The sequence below is a fragment of the Phocoena sinus genome, chromosome 16 (assembly GCF_008692025.1).
Source record: "Phocoena sinus isolate mPhoSin1 chromosome 16, mPhoSin1.pri, whole genome shotgun sequence".
Taxonomy (NCBI): Eukaryota; Metazoa; Chordata; class Mammalia; order Artiodactyla; family Phocoenidae; genus Phocoena; species Phocoena sinus.
In genome coordinates, this window is record NC_045778.1 from 12,928,408 (window position 1) to 12,942,004 (window position 13,597).

General features: G+C 40.8%; 1 protein-coding gene across 1 annotated transcript; it reads right to left on the minus strand.

The window, feature by feature from the left end:
- Positions 1 to 652: 652 nt before the first annotated feature.
- On the minus strand, positions 653 to 13,049 carry MRLN (myoregulin). Its single transcript, XM_032607274.1, has 3 exons — positions 12,597 to 13,049; positions 2,710 to 2,821; positions 653 to 880 (listed from the first exon to the last, which is right to left on the minus strand). The coding sequence occupies exon 3, from the start codon at positions 859 to 861 to the stop codon at positions 721 to 723; it is 141 nt and encodes a 46-aa protein (XP_032463165.1). The 5' UTR covers positions 862 to 880; positions 2,710 to 2,821; positions 12,597 to 13,049; the 3' UTR covers positions 653 to 720.
- Positions 13,050 to 13,597: the final 548 nt, after the last annotated feature.

A 13,597-nucleotide genomic window follows, 5' to 3' on the forward strand; every position in this document is an offset into this window, starting at 1 on the left:
CTATTCCTAACTTTAAGTTTTTGTTAGTAGAAACATAAAATTGTGGAGGGTTAAGAAAAACAATCTACCTACACACAGATGAAATGTGTACGTAAGAAAATGAGAATAAACTATTAGTATACAGTATGGAAAGATCATCTCATATTAAGCTTGATGTGTTAAAAATAGAACCATATAATAAACAACAAGGTCCTACTGTACAGCACAGGGAACTATATTCAATATCCTGTGATAACCCATAATAGAAATGAATATGAAAAAGAATGTATATATGAATAAATGAATCACTTTGCTGTATAGCAGAAATTAACATAACATTGTAAATCAACTATAGTTCAATAAAATAAATTTTTAAAATAAATTAAAAAAATAGAACCACATAAAATTTCAATAGGTACGCATCCTTAAGAAACAACTTCACTCATAATTACACCTACAAATTTTAGTCAATCTATCAACTAATGATCATGTTAAAAATCAAGAAGTTTTACGAGAGTAGTGTAGATTTTTGGAAAAAATTCCATTTTAATTTATGTGAATGTTTTATAAACCAGAAAGTACTAAATAATATACAATGTTGTTTTTATTGCAATGTCCTTTTGGCTTCTAGAATAATTGGAGATGTCATCAAATTAAAATCACTCAACATACTAAATTACAAAATTTTATTCACTGTAATTCAATATGAAATTCACATGTAAAGTAAGGGAAGTCAGCTTTCTAAGAAGTTATAACAACATATATAATAGACAGGAAGTCAACAAAGATAAAAAACAGAATTTTTAGAAGTCTTCCCACAATTTCATCTTCCAGACTTGTGGGGTTAGTAGTAGAAATTAACATCCAGTGTTTACACGTCATATCCAAACGCTCCTGCTCCCTAGGGGGAAAAGAAAGAGAAAATGTCCTTAAATGAACACATTTATAACCCTGATTCTTTAAAATCAATCTCATATTTGCACTGGAAAGAAACAGTGATCAAGAAATGTCTTTCAAGGCTTCCCTAGTGGCGCAGTGGTTGAGAATCCGCCTACCAATGCAGGGGACACGAGTTCGAGCCCTGGTCCGGGAAGATCCCACATGCCGTGGAGCAACTACGCCCAAGCGCCACAACTACTGAGCCTGTGCTCTAGACCCCGCGAGCCACAACAACTGAGCCCGCGTGCCTAGAGCCCGTGCTCCACAACACGAGAAGCCACCGCAATGAGAAGCTCCTGCACCACAATGAAGAGTAACCCCCGCTCTCCACAACTAGAGAAAGCCCACGTGCAGCGACGAAGACCCAATGCAGCCAAAAATAAATAAATAAGTTTGTAAAACAAACAAACAAAAACAGCTCAAGGAACTACCAGAATTACCCCTCTCTTTTCAATGATATCCATAATTAGTTTATTTTGGAAGTCTTATCTGCAAAGTCATTTACAATCATTCTTATGGCATCAGTGAAATTGCCATTCTTCTAACCTGTACAGTGGGTATCACCAGGAAATGAGAATTTGAAGACATGGAAAGAGGCATGTGATAAAATTCTTAAACATTAAACAACACAAGGTTTTTTTCATTTCCCTGATCTTTCCTCAAAATCCTTTCTCATATTTTGGTCACTTAACCAGACATTAAATATTTTAATTTCTTCCACACTTCTGTGTTAATCAGTTTTTGTAACATCTTAATTTTTTAAAGTATTACGGAATTTTTAAAGATATTAATTTGTGGTCTGCTTAGTGCACTGTCGGAACATTTCACATGCCTGTCAGGTAGGGAGTTTAGAACCATTCTTAACTCCTTTTTCCAGGAATGTAAACTTGGCCTTACATCCAAGTCCCTTATACACACTCAACTTAAAATCAGCATCAAGGGCTTCCCTGGTGGCGCAGTGGTTAAGAATCCGCCTGCCAATGCAACGGACACAGGTTCGAGCCCTGGTCTGGGAAAATCCCCCATGCCACAGAGCAACTAAGCCCGTGCACCACAACTACTGAGCCTGCACTCTAGAGCCCGAAAGCCACAACTACTGAGCGCACGCGCCACAACTACCGAAGCCTGCATGCAACAAGAGAAGCCACCACAATGAGAAGCCCGCGCACCGCAACGAAGAGTAACCCCTGCTCTCCACAACTAGAGAAAGCGCGCGCACAGCAAACAAAGACCCAATGCAGCCAAAAATAAATAAACTTTAAAAAATTTATTTTAAAAAATGAGCATCAATATTTTTAGAAAGTGGCAAGATCGGGGTGGGAAAATATTTTCTGCTATTTTTCACTCAAACCCAAAAAGGCAGGTTGAGTTTTAAGAGAGAAGGTGAAAGAGAGACGGGGAGATAGATGAGATTTATACAAGTATCTTCTTCCACTTTTAGCAATCTTGATTATTTTCTATAATAACTAACCCCCTTCCTAAAGGAGGGAATGACTTGCCCCAAATTACACAGCAATCACTGGCAAAGTAAACGCCTAGAATTTCCCTTAAGTTCAACAATTCCTTGTGCCTATGTTTGGGAAAGAAGGGGTAAGAATAACACATGGGTTCGCAAAGCGATTTTCCTTCCCTCCTATGGCCTCCACCTCCACCTTGTGTTTCTTCAGTCTGTGCTCTGAGGGGTACCTTCAATTTTCTCCAACAGCGGTAAAGAGAGAGACTGAATAGGAAGTGAGGGAAAGACCAGACAACTAGTGGGGGTCGAAGAGCGCGCAGAAACCCATTTCTCACCTGACTTAATCCGGGGTAGTGGTTGATAATGCTGCTCCTGGGTTTTCTCTCCAGCTGCTCTTGCTAGAACAAAGTGCATTCAGCACAGGTGGTCTCTTAGCAACCTTGGTTCCTGTGTCAAAGCACAGCGAAAGCTTTTATTGGATGCTGAGGAGGTCTGTGAAGTGGCCGGGCAGGGAGCCTGCCTGGAGAAACACTAAAATGACTCTCAAAGAAGTCAGGAAGGAGATGTTGAAGAGTGGAGTTCGGCAAACGTGACACGTTGATTTCAACATATCACAGAATTGTATAGCTGAAAACTAAACTTTTCACAAAAAGTTTAAACTGAACTCTATAATTTTCCTGGCAGGCCAAACACTTACCACGCTTTTATTATTTTATTTTATTTTTTGGCGTGCCACGGGGCATATGGGATCTTTGTTCCCCCACCAGGGATTGAATCCACACCCCCTGCAGTGGAAGCAGGAAGTCTAAACCACACTTTTAAAACAATAGGTCTCAGGGGGTGAGGGAATGGAAGAGATGTGTAAGGGTTACACATGTGCAACAAGTAGATAAATAAGTCCCGGAGACCACTGTAATACACAGTACAGTGAGCACAGACATAAAAGTGTGTTATAAACATTAAACTTGCTAAGAGACTAGATTTTAATTGTTTCCAGCTCTAGAAGCATTAGAAAGTGGAGTGAATTTATTACAAAAGACCAGGCTGTAACATTCAGCCATAAATGGAAAATTATCCAACAAAATGATCGTTATTACAACTATGAAATAATAGAAAATACTACTTAGAAAATTATGTTAAAATATTTAATTATGATTAAAAGCCATACCTTATGAACACCTATTATACTCCTGGACAGGCATGGATAATCACACCAGGATACATATCCAAACATTATTTGTAATATCCTCAACTTAAAAACAAACCAAATACCCATTAGTAGGTAGATAAATGCATATAATGGAATATTATACAATAATGAAAATTAAGCTCCAGCTACATACAAAAACAGCGATGAATTTTACAAACACAATATTGAATTTTTACAATAATGAAAATTAAGCTCCAGCTACATACAAAAACAGTGGTGAATTTTATAAACATAATATTGAATTTTTTAAAAGCAAGGCACAAAAGAAAATGCACAGTGTAAATATATTTACGTGAAGTAGGAAAACCGAGTTAAAGGTGCATGGTTTAGGGGTGTATATGTGGGAGGCAATGGTGTAGGTGGTGAATTGATCAAGAAAAGCAAAGGATTGGCTACCATAAAATCAGGGTAGTGGTGGTGTTAGTGAGGGGAAGGGAAGGGCTGCACGGGTGTGGGGAGCCTCCAGCAGTTATTTCATTTCTTGTCCTGGTTGGTGGTTACATTGGCAATCACTTTTTAACTACTTGCTAAACCGCACATAGAAATTTTATAGGCTTTTCTGTAGGTACGTTAGACTTCACAATCGAAATATTTAAAAAAAGGAAACAGGACTATCTACAAATGTTGAGTTTGGGTGAAGGACTGTATGTGATTTTTTTTCCTTGCTTTTTCCACTTCTCACATTTTCATTTAAAAGGATGTTGCTTATATAACTTCAGAAAACGAAAGAAAGCAGTCCCATAATGGCTAGTCCTCTTTCTTTCCCATATACTTAAAAGTAATGTATACTGATTTTATTTTTGTCAAACCAAACATTTTAACAAATATGAATTCGGGAAAATTAAATGTCAGTCAAAGATTTTAATGAAAATATTTAACTTACACTTTATCCAATAAATTACATATTTTCATTAAAACGTTTCACTGAGACATTTCATTTTCCTTGAGTTTACACTGTCTCTTTGGCTAAAGAACATGTTCTAGTCTCATTCAAAATGTTCAGGAGAAAGAGGAATGTTGGTGGTTTCTGTTGGCTCTTCTCAGTGTTAGATCTGTTTCTAGATTTAAATCATTGGAAGGACAAGACTCTGCACCATCATAAGTTTACTAGCACACTGAGATTTTACTGTGGATTAAAATTATGATTGTCGCAGTGTTTGATTTACATTTTGCCTAATTAGTTCTTACTTACTTTTCTAGAAGCTTGGTAATCACATGTTTTTTCTTTGTAGGGACATTCTTTTACAGGAAAGGCTAGTTAACAGCAGCATTTTCAGGAAAAAAAATGATTTGTAGTGTTCTTCTTATCGGATAAAACATGCACTAAATAAATGTAAAAAATAAATTAATTAATAAATTTGAAACAAGCTAGGACACATCTAAAAGTATGCTAGAATGTATTGAGTGTGACTATCTCAAGACCGTGGTCTTCTCTTGAATGCAGTATTTAAAAGTCGTAGTTAAAAATAACATCACCTCCAATTTCTGATATAAGACATCCTAGGTTATAGAAAAATGGTACAGATGAACCGGTTGCAGGGCAGAAATTGAGACACAGATGTAGAGAACAAACGTATGGACACCAAGGGGGAAAAGTGGCAGGGGTGGTGGTGGTGGGATGAATTGGGAGATTGGGATTGACATATATACACTAATATGTATAAAATAGATAACTAATAAGAACCTGCTGTATAAAAAATAAATAAAATAAAATTTAAGACATCCTAGGTTATTTGGGGCCTAATATATTTCATGTTGAAATTTCAGATGACTGCAAATAATTTTCCCTCCCATTTAAATGCCTCTACGTTCCTTTCTTTTCCCTATTTCCAAAAGGCACTGAGAATCAATTTATTTTGTAGAAATTAATTTATAGAATGTTATACTTAAAATAGAATGAATACTCTCTTATCTAGTTTAAAAAACTTGTCTTTATTATATTTTCTTTTGATTCCATCAAGAGTCCAAATAATCTAAATCCAAACTGACCTGTTCATTGAATGGTTGAATAGTGGAATCCTACAAGGTAAGTTAGACTAATGGCGAGTAGCAGTAACTTTTGGTCTCTGGGGGTTGAACTTCACTGCATTCTCTGTTCTTCACCCTGCCATCAGTTTGTAGCCTCTGGCCTTTCAAACCTTTATAATCTTGATTTTATACAAAACAAAGTTTCTCAAGTCAACTCTGACTCCTGGGACCATAGTGCATTTGCTAAACGGCTTGGTCCCCTGGCAAAAATAAAACAATGCAAAACAAACAAGTAAAAACCCCTCTATTATATAAAATTATTACTGGTACTAAGACTTCACCTGTTTCTCAATCTCTCTCAGCCTCTACTATTTCCCGATTAGGCGTGGATTCCTGGTCAAGATAAAGAACAGAACATACTTTGCAAAGTCTCTTTTTAAATCCAAAGAAAACACTTTTCACTGGATTCAAGATTATAGTCTTAAACACATGAGTCACACTTCAAAAATATTTCCTTTTTCGATAGGAATTTGCTAATTCTACTCCTTGTTTCCATCAATATCTAATGGTCAAGATAATATTGACAGAAGTTCCCTAGAGACAAATGTTGAAACATGAGACACTCTTGCTGAATAGGTCACTTAAGTAAAGTATAATAATTACCATTTATTAAGGGTCTAGTGTGTGCCAGGGCTGTGATTATGCACTACTGGGGCGATGGAGCAACTGCCTAAGGTTCTGTGCTGGAGCCTTGATGCTACTAACCCAGGACTCCCATCCCCAGATGCCACTCTGTTTCAACTACATGGATTTATTAATGTTTTCAAATGAAAAGGAAATGGACTAGACTGAAATGGAAATATCCACATGTAATTATCGATGGCCACTCTTCTTCCTCAGTCCTGGTTCCTTTCTGTATATGTGAAGTGCTGGCTGAACGATGGGATGGATAGTCTTGCAGTTATCCCTCTGGGCCTGAGAACCCTAAATTTGCCTGAATAGTTTTACGGGAGTCAGTTTTATTCATATCAAAACAACCTGCTCTTTGTAAATGGATCATTCACAGGCCACTACTACGAGCTTACTGTCTAGCAACCCGATTAGGTGAAAGTTCAGTTTTTTAAATCTGTGTTTTACTAGCTTTTACTCTCTGCAATTTTCTTTTCTTTTATTATTAGTTTGTTATCCACCCACTGATCAACCTATGACTGACAAGTTCCTCCCCTTGAACATTTTTTTTTTTTTTGTGGCTGTGCACGTGGCTTGTGGGATTTTAATTCCCCGACCAGGGATAGAACCCATGCCCCCAGCAGTAGAAGTACCGAGTCTTAACCACTAGACTGCCAATGAATTCCTCCCCTTGATCTTATCGACATTAGCTGGACAGAGAAATAACAAGAATGCTTCCAGGACTTGGTGGTTGAGAGGCGGGTCTGACATAAGACTGATAGGGTTTGACTTGGATCTGCCACTTACCGTGAGACCTTGGACAAGTTACATTAACGCTCTGTGCCTCAGTTAGCACTTCTATACAATGGAGATGATAGTAAGAGTAGGGTGGTGTGAGAATAAAATGAGATAATATCAATACTTGTGCCAAGTGAGTGCCTAGTGAGTGCCTACTAGGCACAAGTCGCTCTTAATAAGCAGGAGTGACTATCGTTGTTAATTATATTCTACCGTATTACCTCCTAGATGGTACCCCTTGAATAAATCAGTCTTCTCAGTTTCTCTTTGGACACCCAAACATGCAAAACTGTCACACATCTACTCATCCTTTGAAACCCAAGGTACCTCCTCTGTGATCTTTCCTGACACCCTCAGGCAGAATCTATTGCCCACTTGCTGTAACATATTGCAACTGACAACCATGTATTGTGGTTATTTGCATGCCACCCCCCATTGGAAGGGCTGTCTTCCTAGAAAGTGGGGATGGCCTTACCCATCCTGGATCCCACTGCCTCACGGTACTGGATGCTAAGCAGTTTTCAACAAATATTGATTTAATAACTGCACCTCAAGGAGAAGCTTTCTTGGAAGACCAAAAGTTCATTTTGTTCCAAAGACGATGACGACAAGAAAAACCATATATTAAGTCTACTTTTCCCACAAATTTTTATTCTTCAAAAATAAAATCACGAAGTTGGGTATTTTCAGTATTGTCTCCATATGGAAAATGTCTCTTTCCCATAAAATTTATGTTTAATAAAGTTATCTTTTAGAAACTTGAGAAATCATATGGGAATTATATCTTGTTGATGTTTTTGCTTTTGTTTTTGTTTGCTTGTAATTAGGGAAGCTAGTCAAGTTGTTGGAAGGCAACAAGAGTTTGGCACTGGCCTACAGGGTTTTAGGATTCAAAGTGTCCTGCTGGGATGGCTACTGTTTCTCTGGCATAATTGAGATTTGTCCCCTTAAGATTCCAGAAATAGATGATGGTGTGGTAGGACAGGAGACATAAACTGCTCAAATATGAGTCATTCAGAAGTCAACTGAAATTCAGGCATATTCAACACGAAGTGGGTTTTGTGTGTTCTGTAAGCTTCTAAAATGGAGTTCAAGGTGCATTTTCTGAACTAATTATGTGAGGAATTACATGAGGAAGGGAATTTAACAGACATCTGAGAAATCAACTCATCAGTGATATGAGCATTGTATGTGAGGAAGCTTGAATGAGAATAATAGTAAGGGGCATATGGCTTGACGCTGAAATGATTACAGGCATGATTGTTATACCTTGTTTCCTGATTAAGACACGATTTCAAGGAGATCTTTCTCTCTCCAGCTAAAAAAAACAACAGTAGTGGAAAATCGGAAATATTACAGAAATGTTGGCACTGGAAAAGAAATTTGAAATTTCTTAAAACTTCTCATTTGACAAACGAGAGAAGGCACCTTGCCTGAGGTCACACAGCTACTTTTCTTCTGAGCTACTATAATAATCGCCTCAGCGACTTTTTGACATTTATGATAAATTGGATTCTGCGTTTCACCAGACTTGGCTATTTGAAGATATTCGATCTTCATCACCTCCCAACTGCTTTGATTCAGGCCAAGGCAAGACCAGGGCGTCCAGAAGAGAATAAGTCACAAGTGAAAACTGGAAAACTTGGCAGGTCAGACTCACAAAACTCGACAAAGTGGACTTCGCCTGGAAACAGAACCACGTGCCTTGTCACAGATGGTGGGTCAGCAAGGTTTGGGAGCCGGATGGAACTGGTTTGCGATCCTGGTTCTGGCTGGTATTAGTGCTGGAGCCATGGATCGGGCATTTCACCTCACCTGCCACCCCATCTGGAGACAGAGACAATCTGTTTTGCAGGGGATTGAAAGGCTTTTATTCGTAACTACAGTTAAGAAGGGCCTACACACACTGTGATTTTAATCTCATAAAGCCTTATGAGGTGAGTTACTAATTCTCCTATTTCCTTAGTTGGAGAGATGGATGACCCGAGACTTTAGTGAGCTATTCGCGATCACACACCGGGGATGACCGGGGATTTGAATGGAAGTGTGTTTGGCTCCAAAGCCTTAGTCACTGCAGCATCTCAGGATTGGTAAAAGAGGTGAGCCTAGAGCCCAGCATGCTGCCGGGCACTTGGTAAAATAATGGTTAGGGTATGACAAAGCACTGGAGTCAGAAAGGGGGCCACTTCCTGCAGCCCAACAAGGAGGGAGAGGGGTGAGCATGGACTCAATGAACGAGAGCAAACAAATGGACTTAAGCGATGGGAAGCCCAGGAAGCTGAGCATGCACAGACATGTAGGCCACAGGGCACTGTCTGCCCTGGCAGCGCCCATGAGGGTCCACCCGATCCCCCAGGGGTACAGGGGGGTCCCAGACCTGTGTGGAATCCCTCTACTTTTCTCCTCTTCAACTGTATCTCTCATGCTTTCTCTGCATGTCAATATCTGTCCAGTTTGGGCCTTCTGCCATCTATGACTGTGCCTCAAATGTTTTGAGTAAATATTCCGGCCCTTAAATGAACTGTTTTTCTACATATGAACAAGCACCTCCTCTTAATCATCCACTACCAAGACTCCCAAAGGCTGAGATTTCCCGCTACCCCATTCCTGCCCCCAAATAGGAGATGGCATTGCCCCTAAGAAGACCTAAATTACTCAGTTATAGGTACTTTACATTAAGAAAGATTCTGGAACCAAAATAATCAAAATGTTTTCAACCTTCTCCCTGCCAAGTTCCCCAGCCCTTGCCAAGAATCACAGCTGTAGCGCACTCTTACGAGGCCAGATGAACTGCCCAGAGCTGTGGCCCGGGAACCTCACAGGGCAGTGCCACTCGCCACCAGTTCTTCCACGTTGTGACAAAGCACGGGTGGGGCCGAGGCCAGGTGCTTATTCGTTGCGTTTGGGGTTTTTATCTGCAGAACTCACATATCCAAACGGGTGTCATTCCAGGTTTGGGGTGGAGGAGAGGTCTCTGGACCTGTTTGACTTTAGTAAAAGCATTTGGCCAAACCTTTTAAACTACCTTCTCAGCCTGCAACATACACTCCTTTGCCTAAATTCACTGGTGAATTATTAAGGTGCAGGTTTGATTTCGGAAACCAGCTAAGTGTTATCTGGAGTCAAGTTTAGCTGAGAAGGTAGATGGCCAGGTTGGAGGACAGAATTTCAAGTTCAATGAAAAACTGTGACCTCTTCTAAGACCAAATTATATTTCTTTTTTAAAATTAATGAATAAGTTTGTTTATTTATTTTTGGCTGCGTTGGGTCTTCGTTGCTGTGCGCGGGCTTTCTCTAGTTGCGGCGAGGGGGGCTACTCTTTGTTGCGGTGCGTGGGCTTCTCACTGCAATGGCTTCTCTTGTTGCGGAGCACGGGCTCTAGGCACGCAGGCTTCAGTAGTCGTGGCACGTGGGCTCCTCAGTTGTGGCTCACGGGCTCTAGAGCGCAGGCTCAGAAGTTGTGGCCCACGGGCTTAGTTGCTCCACAGCACGTGGGATCCTCCTGGACCAGAGCTCGAACTCGCGCGCGTCCCCTGCATTGGCAGGCAGACTCTTAACCAGTGAGCCACCAGGGAAATCCCCAAATTATATTTCTATCATTTAGCACAGGGCTTGGAACAAAACAGGCGCTCAGTTAAAAAAAAAAACTGGAGGCGGGGAGGATGAGATGCGACTTTATGGTGCATTTTTCTGTGCCTCAGAAGCTTGTTACTTAGAAGGTGAACCCAACGAGGAGCCCTGAAAAGCACCGAATCATTTTCTAAGAATGTACAGCTCTCCAAGGGGAAGTCTGACCAATAATGCCCACTTTCAGTGGATAAGTATTGGACGCGATGGCCCTGTGGAATGCCAGCCAGATCCTGTCTGTACTTGTAATGTACCACGGAACAAGCCCATTCTGACTTGTAACAGAGTTACTCATAAAATGACTTCTTTCTCCTACCATATTTAGAGTTTACTGACCCTTTGCTAATCTAGCACTGTGTGTTCACACAGTGAGAATTAAATAAACATTTGCAGAATGACAGCTTGCGGTGGAAAACAAAAATCTCATCCTGTCTCCGGAGTGTACAAGGAAACACTTTGGGAAGCAGCTATTCTCTGAGACAACCATCCTTTCTGTCCCATCCAGACACAGAATCGAAGCTAGCAAGGGGGGAAAGCAGTCCTTTGGAACCGCAGAAGCACATAAGCAAAAGAAAAAGTTTATTTTTATTTACTGATTTTTGGCCGTACCTTGCGGCATGCAGGCTCTTAGGACCCCGACCAGGGATCAAACCTGTACCCCCTGCACTGGAAGTGCGGAGTCTTAACCACTGGACCATCAGGCAAGTCCCAGAAAAATTTTAGAATGCTGATTATAGCAGAGCAGATAAGTTTATTAAAATAATAGTTTATGCTTTGAAATTGTTTTGATGAAGTTCCCCGTCATCATTGATCTTAGCCGTAGCCTAATGTCCTGAGCTAACCATATGCCATCCTCCAATGCCCCCATCCTCAGCATTCCCACTTCTGATACCATCCTAAGGATGAAGTTATTAAAAGCAGTAAAAGCCAATTATCGTCTCTGCAATTTAAAGTTTCCCATCAAAGACCACATTGGAGGCTCCAGGTTAAGAAGATTCAGGAAAAATTCAAATGAGGGATTTCATTAATAATATTACCATACTTGGCCACTTAGACACGTTATGAGTAAAACCCACCACCGTGTCAAACAGGTTATAACTCTCATCTCACAAACAAGGAAACTGAGACTCAAAGAGGTTGAGTACCTGCTTAAGTCACACAGCTTGTTGAGCCAGGGCTCAATACCTAGCCGGCATCTGCCTCCTTCCACTTCCCTGTGATGCCTCCCTTATTTAGAAGCCTGATGCACATGTTCAGGAGAATTGAATGTATGTAACCAAAGCAGAAAACTGTCTTAGTCCGTAGTCCTGAGGAGGGACCGGAGTGTCAGCTTTCACCTTTCCTCAGAGGACCAGGCAGGGCACCAGCTTCAGGGTCCTCCTTTTCCAGACAGAAAACACAGTGACCTACTTTGCAGGACTCTCAGAAGCAACCATTATCAAAAAGGCTGCAAAGACAAAGCCTTTGGCTAAAATCTCAGGAAGGCAGTGGAATGTGACAGGTGCCCTCTCTGAACCAAATCTCAAACATGGAAAATGACAGGGCCCAAGTCTCCCACCCAACATTCCCCTGCAGACACTTTCCATATGTGAAATTTCTCTTTGGAATCACTGAAATCCTCTCTTTAGAGAGGAAACACAGAAAGGCAGAAATATCTAGCATGGCCACAAGGCTGGCTCAAGTCACTGAGATCTTATTAACCCCTTGCTTCTCCTCCTGCCTTTACTGAGCCAGAAAGAAATGGAAGGAATCGAATTCTAATTCTTTGATCAATCCTATAAGCAGCCTTATAAAAACTGGAAAGACGTTGAAATGCAGGGAGGGGAAACAGGCTTTCGGCGTCTTTGCGCTTACTATATTCCCTCTACCAGAAGGAAGCAAGATTACCGTTAAACTCTCCTCCTCCATCAACATTTTAAAAGCCACGTTTTTTCAAAAACCAAAACTTACTGTTCAGGAGTTTGATAAGCGAAGTCCAAAGTCAAGGAGATGATCCCTCTCTTTTGTGACAAACACCATCTGCTCCTGGGTGGCTTGCGAGGCTCGCTGGGCTGTTATTAATAACTGGCTTAGCACTTTCCTGAGAAACCTGAGCCAGGCTGTCACGGGAGGAGAGTGGGGAGGAAGTGACAGACACAGGTGGGATAAATTATGACAAAAATACCCTCAGGCCCACACAGGCGCAAATAACCCATGAGGAGGGGCTGGGCCCCTCCACAATCAACAGACTCTCATGTCAAAGGCCCTCAGGGTTCAACAATCAACTAACCAAAACCTCTTTACTCTCTTGAAAAATGTCACGACTCCTGTAATGTCATACTTTCCTTTGTTTTGCTGAGTAATTCTTTTCCATGGCTATTTGAATATCTTCTCAAACTATGCATTTTTGCCTTGTTCACTTTGACTTCCTCCGTTTTTCAAACATAAACAAATGGATTTTCAAATGCACGTGAGCAATTTGTTGAGGTTTGTTTACCTGTGAGCGTGTGTTTACCTCCTTCCCTTAATGATTCAAAACCGTTCCTGGCAAAGTGTATGTATGTGTGTGCTCGGGAATGCGGAGGCGGAGTGGGTCTTGGGACAGCATCATACATACGAGGGAAACTGCAGAATTTAAGTCCGAAGAGTGGAAGTGCAGCTGTGACCTGGCTACTGGTTTACAGTGGGTCTTCCCTTTTGAAAAGCCTTATTTCCAAAAAACCCAAGTCTATGCCTCCCCTCCCCCAAGCACTGCCATCATATTGTTCAGACCAGGAACGGCCTGTCTTCAGCCGTAAATTATATTAAACACTGACTCTGTGTCTGACTGAAGTGTTAAAAGAAAACTGAGGATCACACAAAAGTTATTGGAATATAAAAAGATACAAACTTGAAGGGAACAATGCTTGTCGAATTGCCCGATTCTTAAGGATCCAGCTGCCTTTCACCCTGGCTCAGGCCTGGTAACTATT

Excerpts from the sequence above, each read along its gene's own strand:
- MRLN (XM_032607274.1), bottom strand. The coding sequence starts at position 861 with ATGACGTGTAAACACTGGATGTTAATTTCTACTACTAACCCCACAAGT.